Genomic DNA, 25,963 nt, shown 5'->3' with positions numbered 1-25,963 from the left:
CCAAAAAAAAAAAAAAAAAAAAAAAAAAAAAAACTGTCCACATGAACTGGCTGCGGCCGTTAGGGTAAGGTCAGTCCAGCAATGTTTTGTTTTCGTCCGTAGATGCGTCACGAAACGGCAAATGTTCAATTCTTCGCGTGGAGAAGAACTTCGTCTACGACGCCCGACTGTCTGAAATTGTTAAAAGAAAAAGTTAACCGCATGCTCAACGTCAACGACCATACTTGGGACGCAACTTCACCTGGTTGCGATGAAATGTTATTCAATCACACGACAGACAGGTAGCAGCAAGGTTTTTAATGTAAAAATCAGATTGCCATCACTTAAGCGGGAAAGGACAAATGTGGTGAATTGATGGCTCGGGGCTTTTCAGCTTGTCCTTGCAAAGGCAAGCTTCCGTACTTTGGTGGAACAGCGGCCTGCAAACGGGCTCTGACTCGCCAGCTGGAAGGGACTCGGAGTTCTGTGTAGAACCAAGAGGATCAATCGGGCACTCTGGTGACCAATTAGATGTACTTTGTGATGACTTACTTTTGGTGGGTATAGTTCACAGTCAAGTTCCCCCACTTGGCCATACAAGTTGTAATAGGAGGTTTGGCAAAAGGCATGATTCTTAAAAACAATAACATTACAATGTCACGTCAAGAAAGTTAGCTACAAGAGAGAACAGATAAATATGTTTATATGATAAAAATGTTTGACCATCCATTGGCATCAAAACCCACTCACAGCTCTGTCCGGGCAGCGAGGCATGCAGGCCACGAAAGCATTCCGGGCCCCCTTGGGACACGTGGTCTCCACCAGGGCGAACTTGAGCCAAGTGACCTTGCCAATGGTTGAGACGTCCTGCCGCAAATAAAGGATGAGGCATTGAAAATGACACCGCAAGCTGCAGAAGGTAAGAGAGGGAGAGGAAAAAAATTAATAAATTACCCCCTTTGTTACATGAGCCACTTCCATCAGGGTGAAGTAATTGTGGTGTTTGCTGTCCCGGTTAAAGTTGACGACTGCATCGTGCACGGCCTTGACGGCGCTCGGCTCGTCCAGAGGCAACAACTGGGGGCAGTTGGGACAGGTTGTTACCAGCTCCTCATTGGTAAGTTCTGTAAACAGGTGCATGTCACGATAAATGAACAAGATCAGTGGCCCCTTTCATGATATTGGTTTGAAATGTGCATTTCAGTGGAACACTTGTTCAACAAGGAACGGAGCTAAAGATGAGAGCAATGTTCATAGTCTGGCCATTTGTGGGGTTGCTGTGCTCTCTCCATCCCATTCATTACATATTGAAACCCGCTACCACCACCACCACAAAAAAAAAAAAACTAAAAAAGATGTGACAAGGAGTGTCTGTGGGTCACGACCTGGTCTGGTGGTGCATTCATATTTGGTGATTTTGGCCAGGCCCCACATGACCCAAAATTCAACACTGCAGGTGGCCATCGCGCCCTAGACAGCGAAACAGAAAAAGAGGTCGGCAAAAGAGGCAGCCGTCATCTTGCACAAGTGAAGAATCCATATCGACCCGCTCATTGTGCCGCCACAGCTCGCATTGGTCGGCGGCTTTGGGGTTGGTGAAGTGACATTTGGTCTGCAGCAGCTTGACGTTGACGTCAATGTGGCAACCTCCGGAAAACTGCAAGAGGGACAAAGCGGACTGCTGACGACAGCCTCCGTCCGACGGGGCAAACCACGGCTCGCCGTGCCAAGCTAAGCGCTAACCTGCTGATATTTGCCGCTCCGCACCTCCCGCAGCCTGAACTTGAAGCCGTGCTTGTGCTTGTGGTTGATGTGCTGGACGGCCACGCCGGCCGCCGCCTTGACGTCGTCCTCGCCGCACGTGAGCGAGGGAAGCGAAGGGAGCGCCTCGGCCGAGCCGGCAAGAGCCAAAGCGCACCGCAGCAGAACAGCAAACAGGTAATGGGCCGCCATGGTGACGCGCGTCGTCGTCGAAGAAGAAGAAGCGCAAGCGGAACACGTCGCGGTGCCTGAGAGACAAACGCTCGCACCCGCGCTTTAAGCAGGCCGACGAGCTGGGGCGACCAATCGCGGAGGAGGACAAACGGCCGACACCTGGGGCCCAATCAGTGCTGGGCCTGCTTTCAATCAGTCGCCATGGCCACGACGCCGTCGCAGCTCTGCTTTCAGCCAAGAAAATGCATTGTTTTCGGAATGACCATTTGAGGGAGAAAAAAAGTACAGTGGGCTCCTGCTATTTGCAGGGCTTGGCGGCCAACAGAAAATAGTCACATTTGAAAATAAGTGATGCGCTCTCAGAAAGAATGGTCTTTAAAAAAATGCTAACCCTGCAAATGAGAAAAAATACAGATGAAAAGAATGTCTCAGTTCAGAAACAGCATTTGAGGAATCATTGTTTTGCTAAAGTATATTTTTGAAGTAGATTTGAAAGTGAAAGCAATTGGACTGAAGTCATGAGAAAGACATTCTAAAAAGCTAAGAAAAATTGAAAAATCCCCCTCCCCCAAGTTCAAATTCAGACTCTTATCCAAATATTCCGTTTAGATGTTTCAACTGAAAAGTTGTATAGGCTACGTGTGCGTACGCAAGACAAAACAATTTCATAAAGTTGCAATAAAAAAAATACTAAATCAAACCCTCATTTTTCCAAAACAATTTCATAGTGTTATGGGAAAACAGTCACCCCTCTTCTCCTGCGAATAGCAAAAAGCCACCATTCATTGATGCCCTCAGAAATGCACTGAAGAGAACCCAGAAAGTTAAAAAAAATAAAATTAAAAAAAAACTACGAAAATGTGGCAACATTCCCCATCGGCAGGCAATGACTAAAAAATATTTCTTATTTTTGGGGGGGGGGGGTCAGTTTTTAAAAAAAGTCCCAAGAATAGTTGACGCTCAAGGGAAACACTGGAACTCTCCACTAAGGCTCATTGGAAAGGCCTCAAAAGGATTCCCCCTATAGATGCCATCAGGGGAGGGGAAAGTAATCAACTTTTGACTCAGTTATTAGCCTTCAGCATGAACGCCAACTGTCCAAGCAATTGCAGCACAAATGACAGCTGTGTTTGGAAAAAAAAAGAAAAAAAACGTGCATCACAATATATTTGTAACATTTTTTTATTGACGTCGACGTCACTTCAGCGGGAAGGGACAAATGTGGTGGACGGCCGGGTCGGGATTTTTCAGCTGCGCCTTGCAAACGCAAGCTTCCGGACTTTGGTGGAACAGCGGCCTGCAAACGGGCTCCGGCTCGCCGGCCGGGAGGGTCTCGGAATTCTGGGGAGAACCAAGAGGAACAATGAGGCGCTCTGCGCGTACAAGTTGATGTCGTGGGTTTGCTGCGGACTTACTTTTGCTGGGTACATTTCACACTCAAGTTCGCCCACTTGTCCGTGCAAGTTGTAGTAGGAGGTTTGGCAATAGATGTGATTCTGGAGAAGAAACAGTCACATAACCTGCTTGCCGGTTCTAACCAAAAGGTTCAGTGCATCGAAAGAAAAACGTCAAATAATCCAGTTATGTCTATAAACGGTTGAGAGTAGTTGAAAAGGTTCCACGAAAGCACAAATCCTAGTCAAAAACCAAGTCGGGACCGGTGGTTAGCGTTAGCACGAGCGCTAACTCACAGCTCGGTCGGGGCAGCGAGGCGTGCAGGCGGCAAAAGTACGCGTGGCCTCTCGGGGACACGTGGTCTCCACCAAGGCGAACTTGAGCCGGGTAATGGCGCCGATGGTGACCACGTTCTGCCGCGGGAGGAGGAGGAAGCGGCGTTTCAAAAGGGCGGCGGCGGCGGCGGCGGCAGCAGCATCAAGTCAAAGGGCGGACAAAAAGGCTCCTCACCGCGCCCGTCAGCTGAGCCACTTCCATCAGGGCGAAGTAATGGTGGTGTTTGCTCTCCCGGTTGAACTTGAGCACCGCCTCGTGCACGGCGCTCACGCCCTCCGGCTCGTCCAGAGGCAACAACTTGGGGCACGAGGGGCAAATCAGCAGCAGCTCCTCGTTGGTGAGTTCTGCACACATGCGGGCGGAGAAGTGCCGAGCTTCAGGAGCGGCCAAGCCAGACGGACGGACGGAACGGACAAAAAGGAGCAAGGGCGGCGGGATCGGGGCTCATGACCTGGTCTGGTCGTGCATTGGTGTCTGGTGATTTTGGCCACGCCCCACATGACCCAAAACTCAACGCTGCAGGTGGCCATCGCGCCCTGAGCCACAAAAACACGCTTAGCGCCTCGCCGACGTTGGCGGCCCAGCCACGGACGCCGTTCGTACCCGCTCGTCCCGCCGCCACAGCTCGCACTCGTCCGCGGCTTTGGGGTTGCTGAAGTGGCATTTGGTCTGCAGCAGCTTGACGTTGACGTCGATGTGGCAACCTCCCGACACCTGCCGGGACACGCGCCAGAGGTGAAGCGGCCTTTGCCGCCGCCCCCCTGGTTTTCTCGGGTCGCTCTCTCGCTCGCTCACCTGCTGATATTGGCTGCTCTGGACCTCGTGCAGCCTGAACTTGTAGCCGTGCTTGTGCTTGCCGTTGATGTGGCGGAGGGCCGCGCCGGCCGCCGTCGCCACGTCGTCCTCGCCGCACTCGATGGCCGGCAAAGACGGCGTCCCAGGGAGGCCGTCGCCGCCGCGGAGAGCCGAAGCGCAGCACAGCACAATTGCCAAAAGGTGAGCCGGCATCGTGACTGGCAAGCAAGCGATTGAGACGCGGTGGGCCGACGAGCGCGCACTTGAAGCGGGATGAGGCGCTCTGACGGCCAATCGCCGAGGAAGCCGAACAGCTGACACCTGGCTGCTCGTCAGTGCTGGGCCTGCGGTCGATCAGTCGCCATGGCGACGCCTCATTGGCCTCAGCTCAGCATTCGTAAAGGAAAAGTACAATTAAGACCCTTTTGACGAGAACATGTTTTATTGTTTTAGAAAAACAACATTTTTTAAGAACATGTTACTGTTTTTCAGGAGCGGTTTGGATAAGATAATGGATAGATGTTTTTCAATGGGGGGGTGGAACAACCAAAAAATCATTCTTATTTTTTTTAAAATATATATAGGCTAAAAGTCATGTCATCTTCCAAACCGCTTATCCTATACAGGGTCGCAGGGAGTTGCTGGAGCCTATCCCAGCCGTCAATGGGCGAAGGCAGACTACACCCCGAACTGGTCGCCAGCCAGTCGCAGGGCACACATAGACACCGTCACTGAGCGGGAATCGATCCCACGCTGCCCGCACACAACTCAGGCGTGTGTACCACTACACTATCAGCGGACTGCTAAAAGTCTTTTCCTTCCAAGAAGTTGTCAATTTACAAAAATAAAGTAATATATTTGAGTGGAAAAAAATATTTGTAAAAGTTCAAGCTGCAACTTTTAATTATTTTAATAACCGAATAATGTATCATTTTTTGTATTAATCAATGATGTGGAACAAAACAATTCTCCCCAAAAAATGAATCTTAATAAGTTTATTGAAAAACAACAACATGATTTGGAATTGATATTCAAATTGATTTTATTATTATTTTTTCATTTTATTTTTCCAAGAAGAGCAAAAATCATTTTGATCAAGGCCAAAGTTAAAAAACGATGGCTGTGGAGCTTTTTCTGTTTTCTCGAAGACGTGACTTGACGACCTCTCATTCAACCTCAATGCACGCCCGTTACTGTCGCCGCTGCGCTACGACAAACGGGAAGGGACAAATGGGGCGGACGGCCAGCTCGGGGTGGCCTCGCAAGCCAAACCTTGGGGACTTTGGTGGAACAAGGTGGCGCACGCCAGGCGGGGGGGCCGCAGTATTCTGTGCAGGGCAGAGACGAGCAATGAGGTGCGGCGTGGCTACAAGAACATGTTGCCGGCCACTGACTTTTGATGGATAAAATGCACACTTGAGTTCTGTCACTGCGGCCTGCAGGTCATTAGAGGAGGCGTGAGTCTTAAAAAGAGAAAAACATCCAGTCAGATGACTTGACACCTCGCCTGAACGTTTTCAACTCGACCTTGAAGCACGTCAAGAAACACAAACAAACCAAATGAAAAGCAGCCAGCGATCCCACCTCCAAAACAGCGTGAAGGCTAACTCACAGCGAGGCTTGCAGTGCACGGCGTTGTTGGAGGGCGCTCTGGGCCAAAGCGTCTCCACCAAAGCTAACTCAATCCAGGTCATGGTGCCTATCGACGGACGGGATGTACTGGAGAAGGACAAGGAAGGCGTCAAAAGGCGCCGCGGACGGCACAAAAGGAGAACGCCCGGGAAACGGTCATCACCCCGACGTGACGTGACGTGAGCCGTTTCCATCGGGACCAAGTAACTGTGGCGGTTGAACTTGACCAGCGCCGCCACCAAAGCTTGCGGGGCCGTCGGCCCGTTGAGAGGCAGCGACCCGGGGCAAATGGACGCCATCTCCTTGTTGCTCAGCCCTGCACAAAACAGCCATTGAAAAGCAGGTCGACGAAAAAAAAGGGAAACTTGTTAACCCTCAAAGAATGGAGATGCGCAAGCACTCGAGCACCGTGGCAAAAACGCTTCAGAAGCGAGTCTGCGACAGAGTCGAAAGCAAGTTCGGCACCGTGGCCGTGTCCCAAAAAAGTCGCTCCAACCGCATCGGAGAACAGTCAACAGTTGAGTCACGCGCTTCCTTCTTCCAAAAACAACAATAACAACTGTATATACATGCGTGTGTGTGTGCACGTATGTATTGTAACAGTGTAAAATGTTTGCATGAAAATATGAAGAACAACTTTTATTTTTTAGAATTCTTGGTAGTGGCACTCCTTAAATATGAGGATTTTGAAATAATAAAACGATTTCATATCAACACAAAAGTACACAAGAGTGTGAGATGAATTTCTCCAATTACTGTACATAGGTGTATAAGAAAAATGACAACTCAGATGCCATTCCTCAAAGACATAAACACACAATATAATATTTCAATATAGTATTTAGCCCAACAACAGGAAACGGACATGCAATTCGGTTCATGGCCCCCAAGTGCTGGGCCGGCGGTTCCTTCAATAGGTGGCGGTAATGCGCAGTTTGCAGACAGTGCGCCGAGAAAGCAGCACGGCGAAGAAGAAAGAAGAAGAGAAGCTCACTAAAGAAGAAGAAATACGATCCGTTTGGCGGTCCAACATGGAGGCGATTTTCAGCGAAGTTGTCAAAGTTGTCATTAAATGTCGACACTGCGATGAAAGGTAGAGCGCAGAGGCGCACTTTAGCCTTTTCTTACTGTTGTCGTTGTTGTGTTTTACATTTGACAGTTGGTCAAGTTAGCCGCGTACGCGTCCTGCTTGACCGGCCAACTGTCACTCTCGTCGAGACTTGGACAAAAGTAGTGCTAGCTGGAGTTGACGCCAAGCGATGAACTTAAGTGGTTGACTATTAACCGATCCAGTGCCCTTTTAGGGGGCTAGTTTGGCCGTTTCAGCTGTTCAGTAAAGTGCTTTGCTGTGCTTGATTGCCCAACGAAATTGCTTGAGTTGGAAGGTAAAATTGAATTAAATATTTGTATTGATAAAGGAAGAAGAATTAGTAACTAACTCAGCCTCTGATTCATGAGATTAACGTTTTTAATGGTGCTATAGTGCCCGTCTGAATTGTTTTTAAATACATTAATTTGGGTCTTGCATTTGATGTGTCTGATTTATGTTTTATTTTTTTGTAATAGTATAATACCGATTGTTGTGATCATGGCAACAGTGATGATAGTAGTTTTCATTTGGAGCCATTTGAATGGAGAAGATTTTTTTCTGGTTATTGACGATTGTATCAACATTATTCCTTGTGTTTTGTGTATATGTTTTATTTTGTGTACAGTTTGTTGTGTATGCTTTGTCTGCTGTAGTTTTGCCTTGTTTTGCGCTGCTGTCCGCAGCCAGGTTGGCATTGCAAAAGAGAATCTGTTTGCCTTAACTGGGTGAATAAAGGTTAAATTAGAAAATCTAAAAGAATGAAAAGAAACTTTGGTTTCATTTGTATGATGAGGTATGTTTTCACGTTTACAGAAAATCACACATCCGCGTCACTATTGAACTTCAGTCGAGCACAAGTGCCGTTCGCAAACGTGTGAGTATGGCATTGGCTTGGAGTCTAAAAGTCCTTGTGGTTTCCTGTCTTCACTCCTTCAACTTTGTGTGTGTCGCCTCGCCATCCCCTTCCACACAGTGCGAAAGGCCATGGATGCGGTAATGGAATTAGCATGGATGCCACGAACAAACCTCCGAGCAACTGCGACTTGTACACGCGCGCGCAGGGCAGCGACACGTACAGTACAAAGAGCATCGAAAAGTAGTCACGGGCGTGTGTCGATGGTCTCTCTGCTCTGTGGGAACAATGATCTCTTGGGGACCTTCTCTGCCTCTCACTTTGACGGGACGTGTACGTGAAGCGCTCTGAAATGCGTTTTCTCTGTTCCATGCTCATCAGGATCTTCTGGTGAGATTAACCAATGATGCCGATCCACATTTTCTCTTCAGCCTCACAATATCTGAGGAAGACTTCCAAAGGTTTGCCTGAGAACACGTGCAATTCTCTGTGGGCTTGCTTTTTTCAAACAAGTTTTTTTCTTTTTCATCTTGTGTGTAGCTTGAAAGTCCAGCAGGCGCTACTGATTGAATTCACTTCGTTCCCGGAAATGCTGACACAGCTTCTTCGTCAGTGTCAGTCTGAGCAGAATTGCAGCCATCCCAGGTCCTCCTCCTCCTTCCAATGTCAGCATGGACAGCTTCCATTTTCTCATACGCGACACGACACATTTTTTCATCCTGTAAAAGCGGGCCGAGCTCAAGCAGGCCGAGCTCAAGCCATCCTCTTCCTCTTTTGGACATCCGAGGAGTAAAAGGCTCATGTTTTTGTGTCAACAAGAACCCATTTTTGGGGTGTTTCAAATAAGTGCACAAAAATGAAAGATTCCCAAATAAGCAAAACCAAATTGTTTTCTCTCGTGCTTTGCGGGCCGCCACGCGGCTAACCGACACGACGGTCTTCCCGCTTTCTTCCCCTCGCGCCGCAGGTTCCAGCTGCTGCTGTCATGTGACTCGCCGTCTCTGGATGGCCCCGCCCACCTGAGCGTGATGGAGACCAGCTCCTTCAAGCACATCAACCAGCTTTCTCTGCGGCTGACGCAGGGCTCGGACAAGCACGTCAAGGACTACCTGGCCGCGTGTCTGGCCTCGCTCAAGGTGACACACCAGAGGAAGGGCCGCCTTTGGGGCTCGGGGGCCGCATCTCTTTTGGAAAGACGGCGAACACGTCACCCCCTGAAACGAGCATTAATGATGTCAGAGGAGAGGAGCCTCCCTCGCTGGCCGTCCATTCGGCGGCGGTGCTTTGAGGATGCAGAAAATGTGCCAGCTGGTCAACCAAAGCGGCCCGTGACTCGTCATGCCATAAGATGTCGTCTCCCTAGCGAGCGCCGCCCAGCGCTGTCATGTTGTCTTGCTGTGTTTCAGGCCCAGAAAGAAGCGCTGGAGGTCAAACTGCAAAAGACTGAAGACGATCTGACCAGGCGGCTCAATAACGCGGAGCAGGTTCGTCTCTTTTGTTTGTTTGCGACCGGCGAATGGAAAACAAATTCCAGCTGCCACCATCAATTGACAACTAATGTGCCATCAAATGACTCAACGACTATTTTGCTGTTTAGCGACCTGAACTTGAAAGTGTCCAAATGCTTGCAAGTTCGGCCTCTCAAGATTTCTGGAGTCCTTCACGCTGACAAAAAAATGCCGTGTTGAATTGACTCCATTTTAGGGCTACAAAAACAGGCCATATGGATGTTGACGAGTGCGATATTTCACATGTGCCTCAAGAAATGACATTTTGATTATCTAATGAAAGACTTCCCTTTTTTTTCATGTAGCAAAATAAGCAAGCTCAATGTGTTCTTGGCTAATTCAAACGAACTTACCACAGATAATGTTCAACTGGTATTGGTTGGCGCCGCACGTTTAAGGTTGCGTCTGACTGGTCCAATTCTGATAAAAGCTGACAATTCCAGAAGCAAATGATTGCTTGTCTTTGCAATATGCCTATTGCATGGGCCAGTCAAGTGATGTTGATATTTTTTCGGTAAATTCAAACCTTTCTTGAGTGCATAATAAGTGACTGATCATTTTTGCGTTGAATCAATAATGTCTCCGACTTGCAAAATGAGATTTGACTGGCGTTTCATGTCTTGCCAGACGCTGTCGGAGAAGAGCAACGAGCTGGAGCGTCTGCGTTTGCAGTGGACTCTTGAGCGCAGCTCGCTTTCCGGCCGTCACGCCGACGAGTTGCGGTCCGAGCGGGAGAAGGCGGCCGAGGTGAGCCCCCCCCCCCCCGTCGCAAGCGGCCCGGTCGCGCCCGCCCCTGAGTGACGGCGGCGGCGTGTGTGGTAGTTGCAGGAGCGCCTGCGGCGGGAGACGCAGCAACTGCGCCAAGATCTGGAGAGCGCTCACCAGCGCAGCAGCCAGCAGCTGCAGAGCCGCCTGGCGCAACTGGAGACCTCCTGCGGGGAGCTCGGCGAGCAAAATGACAAGAACGAGGCCGCCCTGCGCGACCTCAAGTCCAAGCTGGCGGCCGCCGACGAGGTACGTCCACCACTAGCGGAAGCTTCCAGCAGATCAGGGGGAAATCATCTTTTTATTTACAGTCAACCTCCATTTGTGGTTGAGAGAGACCTTGTATGCCAGAAAGAGACCCCCTCTATTTTGTATAAACAAAAACAAAGTTTGTTGTATAATTGAGTCAAATTACTTAAAGAATTGAACTTGTGAACAACAGAACCTGGGATCGCTACAGGCACAAATCGGAAATGAGGAAAATCACACCCAAAATGCGGGCCTGTGCTTGATTAATTCAACACAAAGCAGGAAGCCACCATTGATTGGGTTGTTTGAATGACGATCGGTGGACGCACGCGTTTTGTCCACTTGCTGCCCTCTAGTGGACGAGCTTTTAATTGCGCTGCATGTCACGACGTCACTGGCACAGATAGAGGGCCAAAGATGCAGTCGACTTCATAAATTGGCCTTCTCCTGATCGCCCCCATCAAAAAAAAAATCTAAATACTACACAATTTTTTTTCAAAGATCCACGGATAACAAAACGTGCGTAAGCCAGAGTTGACTTGAAGTGAAGTTGCCCAATTTAGCATTCTGCAGCATTGTGGTTAATATTCCAATTGTCACACGATCAATTGCCCGAATCGGAAAAGGGTGATTTCTGCCCAATGCCTTTTTTTTTTACGCACGCCTAACCCTGCAAACATTCGGTACACCTGGTTTCGGGGTGAAATTTCAGGATGAACCTCAAATACCTTTCCAGGTGATCTTCATTTGACCTTGTTTCCACTTTGGAATGCCCACCTTTCCGTCCTTTAGCCACAACTTGCCTGCGTTGGGCCTCACTTAGCTTAGCTGTGAAAACGTGTTTCACTAACCTCCTGGGGACTAGAATCTGAAGTCACAGTGACGTGTGTGCGCGCGCAGGAGTGCCAGCGCTTGAAGCAGCAGGCGGGCTGCCTGCGCGGCGAGAAGGCCTCGGCGGACGAGGCGCTGCGCGACAAGGAGCGGCTGGCCGAGCAGCTGCAGACGCGCGTGGCCGCGCTGGAGCGGGAAGCCAAAGACGACGAGCGCAAGTTGAGTCGAAGCCAGCAGGCGCTGAAGGCCGCGCAGCAGCGGAAGGTTTGTGCCGGCGTGACCGCGCCATCGCCGCCTCATGCCGCCTCCTCATGCCGCAGCCTCATGTTCCTTCGGCAGGATTCCCTCCAGGAGGACGCCGACAGCAAAGAAGCTCAGCTACGCAAACTTGAAGCCCAGGTGGAGGTTTTGTCTGCAGATGTGAACAAGGTTTGTCTCGTTCCTCGTAGTCTTTAACAGTCCCGGCGAGAAAAAAAACCATCTCCCGATCGCCCGTCGGGTTGTCATACGCGCTGGCTGCCCCAGCGTCTTTGGTAACGTGTTAGGCCGACATCCGCCATCGGGGCGGTTGTTGCCACAAGCGCAGTGCTCCATCTAGTGGACGAACGCCGCAACGACATCGTCACGAGCAACTCCGTCGGCTGGCTCGCGACAAAGAAGAGATGGTGGCCACTGGCCAGAATGATTAGCTTGGAAATTTGTGGAGCGTTTGCGGATGAGGCGCACGCCCGCGTGACCTCTGGCGCCGTTGTCAGGGCAACGAGATCATCAGGAAGTTCCAGTGCGAGCTGCAGGTTCAGCGGGACAAGAACAAAGACAAGAACGCGGCGCTGGTGGCCCAGGAGAAGGTGGTGCGCGACACCTCGGCCAAGCTGGAGCGAGCCCACAAGGAAATGCGGGACGCTCGCCGCCAGCTCCACGACAAGGACCGGCAGGTCTGGCTTTTTTCTTTTTCTTTGCTGCTCTAGATTTTTATGGCCGCGTGTGCGTATATTTGTCTCTGTGCATCTTGTGTGTGGATTTTTGTTCACGAGCGCGTGTTTGTCAGATCGCAAGTCTGAAGGAGCAGCTGGAGTCGAGCGTGCAGAAACTGTCGGAGACCAAGGAGGTGCTGCAGAACAACGAGAACGGTGAGCGAGCGCCGTCCATGTTGTCTGAAATGCGCAGCGGCGTGACTCGCCGCCGCGTGTCGCCGGCAGTGATCGGCTGGCTCAACAAGCGGCTGAACGAGAAGCAGCTCAACGAGAAGTTTGCCGAGCCGGCGGAGAAGGCGCCGGCGGAGAAGTCGCCCGCGTCGGCGGGACTCGCAGTAAGAGCCGGCGCGCCGGTCTTTGTCCGCGGCCCGCAGCCGGCTGAGCGCTTTTCCTTTGTCCCCGCCAGGCGCGCTTTTATCCTCACGCCGGCAAAGCCGCCGCCGCCGCGCCCCACGCGTGAGTCGAGTCCACTTCCGACTTGTCCGTTGCAATGACGACAACCAACGTGAATATAAAGGACGAGTGTTTCTCGTGGGCAGAGCGAGCGACTGCGCCGGCGGACTGGACGGCAAATACTTCAAGAGGAGAGACGACAGCATCGCCGTCTACGGTCTCGCCGACGCTCTCGTCGCCAGAGGTGACATCACACGATCGCGACGCCACGCGGCGCAACACCCACGCGGCCACGCCGCCGCGTCTCGCGTAACACGTCATTGACACCAGCGCTTGTTAATCGTCCCGTTCTTGTTTTTCTTTGTCAGAGTTGCCGCTTCCTCGCAGCACAGCTCCCGTGGCTTCAGCCTACTTCCCCAGTTAAACAAACACACACACACTGCACTCTGTTGATGTTTTTATTTGCACGCTCGCATTCCGCATTTGTTCAGATCGGCCCGTCTTTGTTTTTTACTCGTCAGTTTCTTGAATAAATCAACGTTGTCCTCGTCATGGTGCTTTTTCCTTTCATATTCACGTGGGAAAAAACGTTTTCCTTTTTTCACTCGCTAAAAAATACTCCTGTCCCAGAACACCAAATTGTGCGAGTCTTGAAAGATGCTCTAAACTGGCCGGGACACAGTCGCTTAAGGTTTTTGTCATGTCGTTGACGAGGGAAGGGCAGGAGTTAGCCAGAGGAAACGTACCACTGCCTGCTATTCGTTTGAGTCTTGGTGGAGGCGTCTCGTCATTTTAGCTTTGTTCAGTCGGGAAATGGAGAATTCACGAGCGCGCGACCAACATGGGTTGTTTTATTGACGAGCTCGGCACAAACTGTGCAAACGCTAAGAAACGTTGCCGTCGTTTCAGATGACAAAATGACCCTTTCGCAGCCCTCCCCCCACCCCAGTAGAAATGAAAACAACAAGAGTGGAAACACACGACGACTGCTACATGCTAACGAGCACGACCACATTTGCTAAAAAGCTGGAGGGCGAGTACGGTCACACTGGGAAGAAAATGACACACTCGAGTCTTCCTTTCTGGGCACAAAGAGGTGTCACTTTGCAAAAATAATATAATAATATTTCGCTCCATCATCATCACATTAGTCCAGCGACTGTGCGAACGTTTGCTGAGACACGATTGCTTGACTCGCACAGATTGGCCCTAAATCCAACTCGCATCTCATCCATTTCAGTTAGAAAGCAACATTTTGCGCAAGACTTGCAAAATACACGGGGGAAAAGCCTTTTAGTGAAGAAAAACTGAATATATGTCATTCAAATAAATTATGACAATGATAGCTTTTGACTATCTGAAAAGAATTGCCTTCTTTTCTTGAAATAACAAAAAGTGGGACATTATTCCTACAAGAATCCAAATTGTTTTTCTGACTTCAGAAAAAAAAAAAAAAAATCCGAATGAAGTTTTACTCAGGGGGGAAAATAGAGTTTTGTTCAGAAAAGAATACCTTTGCTGGGGGGAAAAAAACTCTTTCATTTAAAATACGTCCGGAGAGAAGATTGTTGTTTTTTTTTTTTTCGTAAAAAATTACGTTTAACAAAATACAACTTTTTACAACCTAAAAATATACATTAAGTGAAATTCCACCTTTTCCACAAATTTTTATTTCCTTTTTTTCACCCAAGAAAAAGAATCCCTCTTGACAAAAAAAAGACAAATTTCTTATTTCTTATAAATTTGCTTATTTTCTTGGAAAAGAAGGACTTTCTTTAGTTGAAATAAAATATTAAATTAGTTGAAATGTGAGAAAAAGGCCATCTTTTTGGATAGGGTGAAAAAAAAACAAACACGTTCCTGTTAGTCCAAACTTTTTTTTTCCATTATAAATATGCAATTTTTCTTGGGGAAAACAAAATCAGTGCGAAATACTGCACACGTGTTGTGCAGTTTTATAGTATAGTATAAAAATGTGCCTTTTTCATGCCTCTCTAGATAAAACATTATCCTCTGAGGATTCTGACTTCTTTCCTCAAAGAAAAAGTAAAAATGTTGGGAAAAGTTTTTGGGCAAAAGTAAAAACAACAAAATATATGTCTTTGTCGCAAAAAGAAAAAGGACATTCATTCATATTTTTTTCTCCAAATGGTTTTTACCCTCAATGAAAGATGTATTTCCCCCCCTAAAAAAAGTCTTCTGACATGTTTGCCCCAAAAGTATGCAATTTTTTCACTGAGTGAAAACAAGTAGGGGGGAGTCTTTGTGAAAAACACATTTGGACTTCTTTCCAAAACAATAAAGGAATCAAGAAACATTACCGATTTTTGTGGGGGGGGGGGGAAATAGGCCATTTTTAAAAACGTTTTGTTTGTTTGTCACAAAAGTCTATCCTGCATGTGTTCCGCTGAGCCATGAGCGGAGTTATTCCCTAAAGGTAGTCCACCATCTAAACATGTTTTGGTATAGTTGCGCAACAGGGCAAAGTGACCTTGACCTTGTGGTGCGAGGTCACCTTAGTTCATTCTACCATCGTAGCATCCATTTCATTTTTCTTTCCAGTGTGGCCGTCTTACTCCTGCGTACACTAGCACCTTGCTAGCCGGTTAGCATCCCCTTTGTTAGCCAACCAAACTGTTCAACGGTCAAAGAGTGTCACCCGGGTTTTTTGGTATGGTTTTTTTGTCTCGCTCACTTTCCAAAGCAGACCAGTACGAAGAAGAAGAAGAAAAGAAGCACGTGCACCAGAACATGTAGAAAGTCCAGAACGCTGCTCGCTCAGCTCTCGGGGAGCGTCCATATCGTTTCTCCGGGGAGTTCCGATAAAAGCGCAGCGGTCGGGGTCACGGTGTCGGGCGACGGCGGCCGCCCTGGCCGCGGTTCAGCAGTGGATCTCGTAAGCCATCTGAGAGTCCACGAACAAGCCGGCGTGGTTGCCGAGCACCCCCTCGCCCTCAGACGTCACCAGCGGCTCCGCCTCGCCGCCCTCGCCGGCCATTCTTCGCACGGTCCGAATGTCGGCGTCCGCCTCGCCGGGGGGGAGGGCGGGGCTGGCGGGTGGCGGCGGGCCGGCCGTCGAGGACCCCGAGCGGCTGCTGCTATCGGACGGGGCGGGGCGGCGGGCCGGGGGGGCGGCGGGCGGGGCCGGCGGCAGCACGGGTTTGGCGCGGTTCAGGACGAACATCTCGTGGCCGCGCTCGTCCCGGAACTCCTCCAGCTGGGCGAACGTCGTCGGCCCGTCCGAGTAGTCGTTCACGTACATGATGCTCTCCTCCTGACGCGCAGCAACAGCAGCAGCATCAGTAGCAGCCTTACAGTTTCACTTCAACATTGCATTCTTACAGCTTCTTCAAAAACAAATGGGGGGGAAAAACTGATTTGTCCTGCGAAATTTGGAATTTCTCCTGAAAAAAATATTTGCAGGGAAAAACGACTTTCTTGAAAAAAAACTCAAGATAGGACTCGTTGAAGAAAAAAAATCCCCGTCCCAAAAAGAAGCTCGTCTCTCCAAAAGTACAAACGCAAATATTACTTTAAAGAATAAAACCGTTTTCTTGAAAAATTCCAGATTTTTGGAGGAAACTGGCGTCAGATTTTCCTTAAGCCTAAAACAACCTTTTCACACCATAAGAACAACTTCTCTGCGGAAAAAAAGGAACTCCTCCTTGGGAAAAATTAATTCTCCCAAAACTAACAACTTTTTGGGAGGGGGAAGAAATTCTCCCAAAAATAAGCTTTTTCCGTGAAAAAGAAAAAAGAATGATGTATCATTGCAAAAAATGTACCTTCAAAAACTAAGCAATTGTTCTGGAAAAAATGTATTCTTCCCAACAATAACGATAATAATATTATTAATTATAATATTTTCTACTTTCTTTCATGAATACGACTTTTCTGGCAAGATATGTCTTTTCTCCAAGTAATGACAAAAAATCTCTCCAAAATAGCGCTTTGTGCACAAAAGGACTTTTCCCCCCAAATGACCCCTCTTTTCAAAACAATGCCTTTTAATCAAGAAAGAAGGGGCACGTACCTTGTGCGCGGCGTGCGCGTCCTTGTGGCCTCGCAGCCGTCTGCTGTAGATCATGGCGAGCAGCAGCAGGGCGGTGAGCGCCAGCAGCGAGATGCCGGCGGCGATGGCCGTCTGCGTGGCGGCGCCCAGCTCGCCGAAGGCCATGCTGCCCAGCGCGTACAGCGGCTCGCGGCTCACCTCGCCGCCGCCGCCGCCGCCGCCGCCGCCGCCGCCGCTCCTCAAGCGCGGCCACGCCGGCGAGTCCGGGGGCGCCGCCTGCGCCCAGCCGGCCCAGGTGGACGACGAGGACGAGGAGTTGATGGCCAGCTGGAAGGTGACCCGCGCCGCGCCGCCCGCGTTCCAGGCCTCGCACTCGTAGAAGCCGGCGTGCGCCACCGTCACGTTGCTGAGGAAGAGCATCCCGCTGCCCGTGTCGGAGTCAAAGTGCGAGGCGCCCTCGTCGCTCTTCTGCACGTGCGCCCGGCCGCCCTCCGACGGCTCGGCGCCGCCGCCCTCTCCTCGGGCCCCGCCGCCCAGGTCCTGCACCAGCCCTCGGGGCGCCGGCGACGCTTTGCCCGAAGACGCCTTCCTCCACGTCACCTGCGGGGGGCGCACTGCGTGGGGTAAGTGGACTACAACCATTTACGGTACCCATTTGTCGCTGGATTTGATTTTCAAAGGAGGCTATTTCAAAAGAACGTTGAAGAACAAAATTCTTGGAAAAAGTTCAACTGAATTTTGGGGTGCGAGACCTTTTTTTTTTCAAGAAAAATAAATCAAAATTTTTTCCCCAAGAGAAAGTAGTTGGGTTTTTTTTTTTTTTTTTCAAGAAAAAATGTGAATTTACTCAGTCTTGACTTTTTTTACTTAAGAAGGAAGTCAGAGCTTTCAAGAAAAAAACGTTTTCTGAAGTAGTAACTTTGTTTCTTGAAATAAATATATGAAAATATTTTGGAGAAAAATAATACTTTTTGCATCTAAAAGGTGAATAGTATTTTTTTTTTTTCCAAAGAACAAATGTCAGATTTTCTTTGGAAGTTCATTTGCGTTGACGATGATGAAAAAAACCACAAATCAAAATCTCTTTTTCAAGCAAATATGCTGTATATAGTATTGTATTTATCAAGAAAAACGTGCTTTGATTCTTTCTTTTTTGTTTTAAAATTTTTAGTCTTGTGTATTTGTCTTTCCTTGGTTTCCCCCCCCGCCTCTAAACGTAGCGCGTCCGTGAGAAGCTTGCGCTGACCTGCGGGCGCGGGTATCCCGACGCGTGGCAGGAGACGCGCAGACTGTCTCCGAGGCGCACGGCCATGCGTCGGGGCTCCAGCTGCACCAGGGGCGGGATGCACACCAGGCTGTTGGGCGGCACCTCCAGCAGGCCGAGGCGCGAGAGCCGCGGCGGTTCGCGGCAGCGCAGGCGCCGGCGCTCGGACGAGCTGAGCAGCCGCCGGCCCTCCTCGTCCATCCAGCTCCTCAGCCAGTGCAGGGCGCAGTCGCAGCGCCACGGGTTCTCTGCCGGCGGCCAAGGACGGTCAGAAGACATCTCACGCGGCCCGTTGGCCACAAGCAAGCAAGCGATTGCGCGTTTGGCTCACCGGTGATGCGCAGCACCTGCAGGCTGACCAGCGGGCGCAGCGCGCCGGCCGCCAGGGTGTGCAGGCGGTTCCCGCTCAGGTCCAGCAGCGCCAGGGAGGTCAGACCGGCCAGCGCCTGCTCGCCCACCGCCTCCACGCCGTTGCGCTGCAGGTGCAGCTCCTGCAGCCGCTGAGGACGCCGCGCCCGCCGCAAAAGGCCAACACAAGGTTGGACGCCGCCGCCGGCACCGCCGCAACGACAACAACAAGCGTCGTTTGCTGGGAAAATACTCGGCAACACCGCTTCACATAGCAAGACTCTCGCCACAAAATAGGACTTTTCACGGGCTTTTTTCAAATCTTAATAAATAGTATACCTTTTCAAAACGAGGAAATTGTTTCTCGACACTAAGACAGACTTTTACAAAGTCAAACTTTTTGCCTTGCAAGTAAGATGCCCTTTTCTTGGAAAATTAAAAACAGGTTGTTTTTTTTTCCCTTCCTTTAAAAAGGAAGTCAACCCAAACATTTTTATTCCGAGAATATGTCCTATGCAGGACCACTAGTTGAAACAAGGCATTCCATTTGATATTGCGTTTGTGGAATAAAAGTTAATGGACCCGTTTTTAGCCATCTCAGGGGGCGGCCATTTTGTCATTTCTGTCCACTGAAAATGACATCACAGTTGCTCAGGGCTCAGGTAATGACCAATCGCAGCTCACCTGTTTACTGAATCTGAGCCGTGATTGGCTGTTACCCGAGCAGTTGTGATGTCCTTTTCAGTCGACAGAAATGACAAAATGGCCGCCCTGGAGATGGACAAAAACGGGTCCGGTAACTCTTACTCCACAAACTCAGTATGAATCAGAATGCCTTGTTTCAACAAAAAAAATTCCGTCAAGACTTTTTCATAAAAATAGACTATTTTCTCCCAAAGAAACGACTTCATAAAAGAAAATTAGATTCCCCCCCGAATAGAAAGGAATTATTCCCTCCAAAAAAGGCAACATTCTAAAAACATTTCCCTCCAAGAAGTGCAGTGGACCCCCACATATTTGCGGTTCAGCGCATGTGGATTTTCTTATTTGCGGATTTTTTTTCAACTTTATTTTTTTTGGGTGTCCCCATCCTCACATTACTGTGGAACATGCAAATTGAAGTTTTTTTGTTTTTTTTAAGATTTAGGGGGGATTTAAAAAAAGACCCCAAAAAAACCCCAACCCTTCCCAATGCAAGTGCGGCAATTATAAGGAGAATTTGGCACATGGCGCCCACCAATAGCGGAGGTCCACTCCAAGCCTTTTGCTTCCTTTTTTTCTCTGTCCTGAGCGTCGGGGCGCACGTCACCTGCAGGTCGCGGAAGGTGAAGTCCAGCAGGCGCACGATGTCGTTGGCGGCCAGGTAGAGGATGCGTAGGTGGCGCAGTCCCCGGAAGGTGTCGCCGGTCACCGAGCGGATCCTGTTCCCGTCCAGCGCCAGCTCCAGCAGCTGCGCCTGCGCCTGGAACGAGCCCGGCTCCACCGCCGAGATGCTGTTGTTCTGCGGGGCGAGCGCAGGAGGAGCCGTCCAGACGCCCTGCCTCAATTGCGCAATCCTGCCTGCGTGCGTACGTTACCTGCAGGTAGAGGTAGTGCAGGTGCGCCAGCGGGCTCAGGTCCTGCCGGTGGATCTGACCGATCGCATTGTCCTGCAGGAACAGCGTCTGCCAGGAGACGCCGTCAAATGGTGAGTGGCGGGCGGGTCTGAGTACACTGACAAAAACGGACATTTTTCTAAAAATGTTGTCACGTTACCTGCGTGTGCGCGGGCACGCGCTCGGGCAAGGCGAGGAGACCGGCGGATCCGCACTCCACCGTCAGGCTGTAACATCGGCAGCTCGCCGGGCAGGATGCGGCCACGCCCACGCCGACGGCGTGCGGCAGAACCAGTAAGATGACGAGGAAGAGGAGGAGGAGGAGGAGCCGGGCCGCGGGGAAGATGGGCGGCATGGCGACACGCTCTGAAACCAACCACAACGTTTCAACAAATCCACGTGGACCCCCAAAAGACACTTCATTAGGTACACCTGCGCATAATCCATCCACGGATGTACCTAATATTGTGGCCAGACCTAAGGTGCTGAGGGCTGTTTGCCACTTTAATGACGGTAAATATGAACTGTTAAATACAGTCATGCTATTTGATCTCAAATTCATATTTATACTTCTGCTCTGACTTGAACTTGTCCCGTCTATCACAATGAATTGGGCGACGTCTCGGAAGTCGGGCAAGTTTGCCCACCTGACACTGCATGCGAACACTACGTGGACGCGCGTGTCGCCATCGTGACAAAAGATGACGACGACGACGCCGCCGCCGTCCATGGCCAACGTTTGCGTCAAAGTCACAGTTTGCTTTCCCAAAGCTTCTTTTCTCCTTTTTGTGGTGAGAAACCGGTGTTTTTGGGTGAAACCAACCACTGTTTTACTGCTGACTGCTACACAACAGAAAAATTGAGAAGCTTTTTTCAGAGCTGGGGAGAGAAAACAGTCAGTCGACTCCTGCTCTTGGCAGCCTTTTGTCTAAGAAAGTCAAATTGTGTGGGGCTTGCCTGACAATTAATGACTGGCGTCATGACAGCACCGTTAGGCTTTGAATCATAATTATTCGAATCGATTCATCCGCTGATTACTTTTCAGATGAATCAATGAATGTGATTCATCACTTGCCTCAAAAACATGATTTGAAATGGACGGAGCAGACAATTGTGCTCCAACGAGCTCCACTCGTATCACGGAGCAGCAGGAAAACCTCATGCTCGTCACTCGGGGCAACCTTGCGACGGCTCGAACAGTGCAAGCAAGCACGACAAAAAGAATCATTTGAGCTGAGCCTCCATCTCGCACAATGGAGGAGGCGAGCAGCACGCGCACGCGCACGCTGACGTCGATGGCGATGAGGTGTTGCTACCTGCTGATGAAGACGGAGGAAGAGGAGGACGACGCGCTTTCATCGGCAAGCGTTGACGCTCATTTGACGTCCACCGCGAGGATGATGAGGATGACGACGACGAGGGGGAGGAAGATGCGCGCGCGGCCCGTGTGGCGTCGTTCGAGGATGCAAGGATGAACCGAGGAGCGAAGGAAGGAAGGAAGGATGTGGTCTGAGTGCAAAGTTGCTCCTTCGTCTTGTCCTTCCGTTTGGATTTGTCAAAACGTCAGGTGGCATGCATGCGTTCTTCCCAAACACGCACGTAGCGCAGGTGTTTCCTCGACGCCTCCCTTCTCCTCCTCCTCCTCCTCCTCCTCCTCTTCCTCTCCCTACACCCCCCACCCCCAACCCGGCTTGTTCGCGCTGCTCACTACCGCCCCCGTTGTCTCCACAATATTTTTTTATTCAAGCTCGAAAACAGGAACACCGCATTTTCGTGATAATTCGCTTACTCGCAGATTCACCCATTTGCAGATTTTTTTAAAAATCTTGTCAAACACAAAAACTAAAAGCGAGTTCTTTCTCTATGTACAAACAACTGTTAGTTAAAATACAATTGTCATTTCGTTGTCCATGTGATTGACATTTGCACCCATCCGCTCATTTTCTTCACGTGACGTCACAGCCGACGTGTGCGGAAATCCTGAACGTGACGCATGCCAATGGTTGTCAGTGCTCAGCTAACAATCGCAGACGTTATGAGCTGTTGTTAAGATGCTGCTCGACTAGTTGACTACTTCAATTCATCATCAGGTGAGGTTTTTGGTCGCCACCTGGTGTGTTAAGTGTTACTTTAGGAAGCGAACTGTTCGCGACAGCTGGTGACATCACCAGCGCCCGCATGAAACGTGGCTAGCTAGCCAGCCTAGCTTCCATTCAGCACGTGTACTTTAGTAGTTCGAGGCAAGTGTTTGTCCCCAGATGACTCGTACTAACGCACGTTAATAAACTTTGCAAACGTGTACAGCACTCAAATATTTCGTTGAGTAGCTTGCGTACGTGAAATCTTAAACTTCATTTGATTAGCTTTCCCATCACAAACAAACACTGTACAGTACTGTAATGTGTGTTCAATGTTGCCCACCCGGCATCCATTGCAGCCTGATCGTCCTGGAAGGGGGATTCCCCCCATCTGTGGTCCCTTCTCAAGGTTTCTCACTTTTCCCCAGATGGGGTTTTTGGAGTATTTCTTTGCCCTCCTGACGGTCAAGATCAGGGGATGTCGTGTATATGATCTGGTGCATATGTGAAGCCCTTTGAGACTTTCCTGTGATTAAGGGCTATAGAAATAAATTTGACTTGACTTGAAATGTGTTTGTAAAATGTTTTTTTTGTTGTGTTTGTGTAAAGTCAGAATTTGTGTGGGTCGACCGAGTATGCGGTGTGTGTGTCTGTAATGTTTATGTAAGTAAGAATGTGTAACATCTGTGATTTTGTGTGCATGTAACGTGTGTTGGTCAGTATCTGTACTGTTATTGTTAGTGTAGTCTGAGTGAGTGAGTATGCAGTGCGTGTGTGTCTAATGTGTGTGTGTGTGCGTGCGTGCTTGTGAGCAGAATGGCCAATGTTGAGCAGCTGTCTGCCGTGGGTTGCGTTCTGGTGGACCCTCGTCAGGACCTGACACGGAGGTTCCGGGCTCTGTTCACCCTCAAGAACCTTGGAGGTACATTTCAAGAGATTTGGAGACCCAACCAAACAAATGCAGCAACAAATGACCACTTAACTGCATATAATGTGCGGTTTAAATTTGGTTGCATTCACATGAAGTATGTTTGGGAAAGGAAAAAATTAGACTTTTTGGGATGAGTCTACACATTGTCAATATTCATACCAAATTTCATGTTGCAAAGTAAAACTGAATTCAGTGTTTCAATTTAAAAAAAACAACAAAATCCTGGTAGCAACGTTCCCCCAAAATAGGCCATTTCAATTCAAACCAAAATGTTAGACATTATTGTGTCTTTTCAGGTATGGCTTGGACTTGTTTGTGGGCCTATTTGTGATAGATCTGTCAACAAAATTTCCTGTGGTCAAGTCAAATAGGGCCGCTCAAACCATTATTTTGATAGTAGTCCCGATGACAGGCAGACAGGACGAGTCCCAGACGTGGACGATTTTGATCGTTGTCTAGCCACCATACACATGGCCACCAAATTTCAAGATGGGTTTTGGGGGCTGAATTAAAAAAAAAAAAAATTAAAATCTAATCGGCACAAGCAAGGCAATTTTTTAGTAACCACGACCAAACGTCCATTTCAAGCGGCCCGTTTGCAAACTCTTGCTGTAGTTTTTGACTATGATGCCCTTTCCTGTGAATTCTTCAGCTTGACGCGTTTATTTTGTGTTCATTTTGGATCCTGTCGTGTTTTTGAGGCGCCGAGGCGGTGGAGTGGATCAGCAAAGCGTTCGGCGACGACTCGGTGCTGCTCAAGCACGAGTTGGCCTACTGCTTGGGTCAGATGCAGGACAAGCGAGCCATACCCGTCCTCAGCGCCGTACTCCGGGACACCCGACAGGAGCCCATGGTACGGCACGAAGCGGGTGAGTGGCGGCCCTTTTGTGGCATTCGCCAAGGCAAGGCGCCCAGCATTTGCGCTACATTTCCCAAATGTTTCCACTTACTTTCCATTGGAATTGAAGTGGCCAGTTTGTGTGCGACTGCAGGAGAAGCCCTGGGGGCCATCGGGGACCCTTCGGTTCTGGACTTGCTGAAGGCCTACAGCCAGGACCCAGTCATTGAGGTACAAGGGATTGAAAAAGTCTACGCACCCCTCTTCGAAAGCGACCAAGAGACTTTGCCATTATTGTGACCTGTACAACTCAACTGGGGATTCCCCCCCAATTTTTTTTTTTTTTTTTTACTTTTTGAGAGGGGAAGTGTCCGTTTGGTTCCGAGACAAGATCAACGTTGACTTTGTTGCAGGTGGCCGAGACGTGCCAGCTGGCCGTGCGTCGTTTGGAGTGGCTTCAAAGCGGCGGCGGCGGCGGCGACGACAAACAGCCGCGGGACGGCGACGTGGATGAGAACCCGTACAGCTCGGTGGACCCGGCACCCGCCGCCACCCGCGCAAGCGCGGCCGAGCTCCGCGTCGTCCTGCTGGACGAAAGCCTGCCGCTCTTCGAACGCTACAGGGCCATGTTCGCGCTCAGGAACCTCGGCAGCCGGGAGGCCGTCCTCGCCTTGGGCGACGGTGAGAGGCCGCCACCGGGGACTTGGCCTTGTATTTGGTTTAGCAGACTTTGGCTTTGATTTTTCATTTGCGGTTTGACAGTCGGTTCTTGATTGTTGTTGTGTTTTTTGACAGGTGTGTAATTTACTTCTCAATTCGTTTGTGGTTCGGTACGCTACTTTTTCCTGGCTTGGTCCTTGAATAGCTGCTTGTGCGGTTCTTGGTTGTTGCTCGATCCTGGACTGTTTTTTTGACCTGGTTCCTGACTGGATTCAAGACCGGTTTGTGACGTGGTCCTTGACTTTGTTCTAGATTTGGTACTTCATTCTTTGCTAGACTGCTTTTGTGACTTGATTGTAGACTGATTCTTGACTTTTGTCATGAAGTGTTTTTTGACTTGCTTCTGGACTGCGTCTCCTACTGGTTTGGGAATTGGTTCAAGGGTGGTTTGTGACGTTTTTCTTGACTGGGTCGTTCGTGACTTGTTTTTTTTTTTTTTTTTTACTTTTCTTTTCTTACTTTTACTTTTCTAAATTGTGTTGACTGGACCTTGACTTGATTCTAGACTGCTTTCTTAAACCTTTTCGACTCGCTCTAGACCGAGTCGGTGATTCTCGATGGGTTTGTTTGAGGTGTAACAACAACGCGATGATGTTTGTTGTCTTTGTCAGGCCTCCAGTGTTCGAGTGCCCTGTTCCGTCATGAGATTGGCTACGTCCTGGGTCAGATGCAACACCCCGCGGCGGTCCCGGCTCTCTGCGCCGTACTGGAACGCGGCGGCGAGAGCGCCATGGTGCGCCACGAGGCGGCCGAGGCCCTGGGCTCCATCGGCCGGGACGAGTGCCTGGCCGTGCTGCAGCGTTTTCGTGGCGATGGCGAGCGCGTGGTTAAGGAGAGCTGCGAAGTAGCCTTGGACATGCTGGACTATGAGAACAACCAACAGTTCCAGTATGCCGACGCGCTCGCCAGACTGCAAGGATAAACGCCTGGGCTGGGGGAATGTAACGTGTATATAAATTAAAAGTTTTATTGTGGAAACGAAATGTCTTTTTTATTTCAAGTAACACGTCTTTCCTTGGTTCTTCTTGACTGGTTCTTAACTTGAGTTATGATGGGTTCATGATAAGACTCGTTTTTGACTTGCCTCTAGACTGGTTCGTCACTTGGGATGTCACTATTTTTTTTATTTTTTAACCTGCTCCTTGTATTGTTCTTAACTTGGTTTGTAACGGGGTTTTTTGTTCAAGATGTTTTTTTGTTTTTTTTTTACTTGGTTCTGCAATGGTTCCTGACTGGTTCTTGACTCTATCAACGTGGTTCAGACCATTAGCACAGGATTATTAGCATTTAAAAGCGTCCCTGATTTTTTTTGTCAAACTGGCGCCTCACACTTGGGTGGCCTTTTACGTCATATCACTGCTATCAATAGTAGATTTCTTGTGTTGTAGTTCTTGAAAAATTCGTAGAGGAATATGAAAAACTAGCTGGAATCTGTCGCGAGG

The 25,963-nt window shown here is 49.5% G+C and overlaps 6 protein-coding genes across 11 annotated transcripts; 2 read left to right on the top strand and 4 right to left on the bottom strand.

The window, feature by feature from the left end:
* Positions 1-282: 282 nt before the first annotated feature.
* Positions 283-2,008, bottom strand: LOC147139303 (antihemorrhagic factor cHLP-B-like). Of its 2 annotated transcripts, XM_086048297.1 has the most exons (7): positions 1,723-2,006; positions 1,526-1,636; positions 1,365-1,449; positions 934-1,103; positions 730-846; positions 532-612; positions 283-463 (listed from the first exon to the last, which is right to left on the bottom strand). In XM_086048297.1, the coding sequence occupies exons 1-7, from the start codon at positions 1,930-1,932 to the stop codon at positions 320-322; spliced, it is 918 nt and encodes a 305-aa protein (XP_085904423.1). In that variant the 5' UTR covers positions 1,933-2,006; the 3' UTR covers positions 283-319. The 2 variants fall into 2 exon arrangements, with proteins under 2 accessions (XP_085904423.1, XP_085904424.1); XM_086048298.1 differs by lacking the exon at positions 1,526-1,636 and having other exon boundaries at positions 1,723-2,008.
* Positions 2,009-3,080: 1,072 nt separating this feature from the next.
* On the bottom strand, positions 3,081-4,668 carry LOC147139302 (alpha-2-HS-glycoprotein-like). The gene is made up of 7 exons (XM_086046683.1): positions 4,441-4,668; positions 4,249-4,359; positions 4,097-4,181; positions 3,820-3,989; positions 3,606-3,722; positions 3,330-3,410; positions 3,081-3,255 (listed from the first exon to the last, which is right to left on the bottom strand). Exons 1-7 carry the CDS (start codon positions 4,651-4,653, stop codon positions 3,112-3,114), a joined length of 921 nt encoding a protein of 306 aa, XP_085902809.1. The 5' UTR covers positions 4,654-4,668; the 3' UTR covers positions 3,081-3,111.
* An 802-nt stretch (positions 4,669-5,470) lies between these two features.
* Positions 5,471-12,117, bottom strand: LOC147139301 (uncharacterized). 4 transcript variants are annotated; one of them, XR_015088911.1, is made up of 4 exons: positions 11,389-12,117; positions 6,236-6,388; positions 6,053-6,159; positions 5,471-5,967 (listed from the first exon to the last, which is right to left on the bottom strand). XR_015088911.1 is itself a non-coding variant. In XM_086046684.1 (3 exons), exons 1-3 carry the CDS (start codon positions 11,282-11,284, stop codon positions 5,867-5,869), a joined length of 420 nt encoding a protein of 139 aa, XP_085902810.1. In that variant the 5' UTR covers positions 11,285-11,342; the 3' UTR covers positions 5,471-5,866. The 4 variants fall into 4 exon arrangements, 3 of the variants coding, with proteins under 3 accessions (XP_085902810.1, XP_085902812.1, XP_085902813.1); XM_086046684.1 differs by lacking the exon at positions 11,389-12,117 and adding an exon at positions 11,266-11,342 and having other exon boundaries at positions 5,471-5,903; positions 6,025-6,388; XM_086046686.1 differs by lacking the exon at positions 11,389-12,117 and adding an exon at positions 11,266-11,342 and having other exon boundaries at positions 6,053-6,388.
* On the top strand, positions 7,004-13,285 carry sass6 (SAS-6 centriolar assembly protein). The gene is made up of 16 exons (XM_086046680.1): positions 7,004-7,165; positions 7,976-8,036; positions 8,397-8,476; positions 8,556-8,660; positions 8,983-9,151; positions 9,422-9,499; positions 10,151-10,270; positions 10,346-10,537; positions 11,438-11,632; positions 11,708-11,797; positions 12,124-12,303; positions 12,417-12,498; positions 12,568-12,677; positions 12,749-12,798; positions 12,882-12,979; positions 13,104-13,285. Exons 1-16 carry the CDS (start codon positions 7,104-7,106, stop codon positions 13,157-13,159), a joined length of 1,728 nt encoding a protein of 575 aa, XP_085902806.1. The 5' UTR covers positions 7,004-7,103; the 3' UTR covers positions 13,160-13,285.
* Positions 13,180-21,648, bottom strand: LOC147139299 (leucine-rich repeat-containing protein 24-like). The gene is made up of 8 exons (XM_086046679.1): positions 21,271-21,648; positions 20,115-20,320; positions 19,937-20,023; positions 19,669-19,860; positions 18,343-18,511; positions 17,994-18,259; positions 16,769-17,347; positions 13,180-16,009 (listed from the first exon to the last, which is right to left on the bottom strand). The coding sequence occupies exons 1-8, from the start codon at positions 21,311-21,313 to the stop codon at positions 15,617-15,619; spliced, it is 1,935 nt and encodes a 644-aa protein (XP_085902805.1). The 5' UTR covers positions 21,314-21,648; the 3' UTR covers positions 13,180-15,616.
* dohh (deoxyhypusine hydroxylase/monooxygenase) lies at positions 21,227-25,504 on the top strand. Of its 2 annotated transcripts, none has more exons than XM_086046681.1 (6): positions 21,227-22,044; positions 22,848-22,954; positions 23,665-23,832; positions 23,932-24,032; positions 24,215-24,482; positions 25,133-25,504. In XM_086046681.1, the coding sequence occupies exons 2-6, from the start codon at positions 22,849-22,851 to the stop codon at positions 25,441-25,443; spliced, it is 954 nt and encodes a 317-aa protein (XP_085902807.1). In that variant the 5' UTR covers positions 21,227-22,044; position 22,848; the 3' UTR covers positions 25,444-25,504. The 2 variants fall into 2 exon arrangements, with proteins under 2 accessions (XP_085902807.1, XP_085902808.1); XM_086046682.1 differs by having other exon boundaries at positions 21,232-22,044; positions 23,956-24,032.
* Positions 25,505-25,963: the final 459 nt, after the last annotated feature.

This window comes from Filicampus tigris, chromosome 12 (assembly GCF_054856515.1).
Source record: "Filicampus tigris isolate MCC_2025a chromosome 12, RoL_Ftig_1.0, whole genome shotgun sequence".
Classification (NCBI taxonomy): Eukaryota; Metazoa; Chordata; class Actinopteri; order Syngnathiformes; family Syngnathidae; genus Filicampus; species Filicampus tigris.
This window is presented reverse-complemented; position numbering and strand designations above follow the sequence as displayed.

Bases quoted from the DNA above. Each gene is read 5' to 3' on its own strand.
- LOC147139299 (XM_086046679.1), bottom strand. From the start codon at position 21,313: ATGAAAGCGCGTCGTCCTCCTCTTCCTCCGTCTTCATCAGCAG. The intron at 19,861-19,936 runs GTAACGTACGCA...CTCGCCCCGCAG, and splicing joins TGCACTACCTCTACCTGCAG to AACAACAGCATCTCGGCGGT. The intron at 18,512-19,668 runs GTGACGTGCGCC...CGGCGTCCTCAG, and splicing joins TCACCTTCCGCGACCTGCAG to CGGCTGCAGGAGCTGCACCT.
- LOC147139301 (XM_086046684.1), bottom strand. The intron at 5,904-6,024 runs GTGGGATCGCTG...TCTCTTTTTAAG, and splicing joins GCCTTCACGCTGTTTTGGAG to ACTCACGCCTCCTCTAATGA.
- sass6 (XM_086046680.1), top strand. From the start codon at position 7,104: ATGGAGGCGATTTTCAGCGAAGTTGTCAAAGTTGTCATTAAATGTCGA. The intron at 12,799-12,881 runs GTGAGTCGAGTC...TCTCGTGGGCAG, and splicing joins GCCGCCGCCGCGCCCCACGC to AGCGAGCGACTGCGCCGGCG. The intron at 12,980-13,103 runs GTGACATCACAC...TTTCTTTGTCAG, and splicing joins CGACGCTCTCGTCGCCAGAG to AGTTGCCGCTTCCTCGCAGC.
- LOC147139302 (XM_086046683.1), bottom strand. From the start codon at position 4,653: ATGCCGGCTCACCTTTTGGCAATTGTGCTGTGCTGCGCTTCGGCTCTC. The intron at 3,723-3,819 runs GTGAGGAGCCTT...CTCCCGCGGCAG, and splicing joins TGGCTCAGCTGACGGGCGCG to AACGTGGTCACCATCGGCGC. The intron at 3,256-3,329 runs GTAAGTCCGCAG...GGTTCTCCCCAG, and splicing joins GTGAAATGTACCCAGCAAAA to AATTCCGAGACCCTCCCGGC.
- LOC147139303 (XM_086048297.1), bottom strand. From the start codon at position 1,932: ATGGCGGCCCATTACCTGTTTGCTGTTCTGCTGCGGTGCGCTTTGGCT. The intron at 1,450-1,525 runs GTCGATATGGAT...TTCGCTGTCTAG, and splicing joins TGTGGCGGCACAATGAGCGG to GGCGCGATGGCCACCTGCAG. The intron at 1,104-1,364 runs GTCGTGACCCAC...ACCTGTTTACAG, and splicing joins TGAATGCACCACCAGACCAG to AACTTACCAATGAGGAGCTG.
- dohh (XM_086046681.1), top strand. From the start codon at position 22,849: ATGGCCAATGTTGAGCAGCTGTCTGCCGTGGGTTGCGTTCTGGTGGAC. The intron at 24,033-24,214 runs GTACAAGGGATT...ACTTTGTTGCAG, and splicing joins GCCAGGACCCAGTCATTGAG to GTGGCCGAGACGTGCCAGCT. The intron at 24,483-25,132 runs GTGAGAGGCCGC...TGTCTTTGTCAG, and splicing joins CGTCCTCGCCTTGGGCGACG to GCCTCCAGTGTTCGAGTGCC.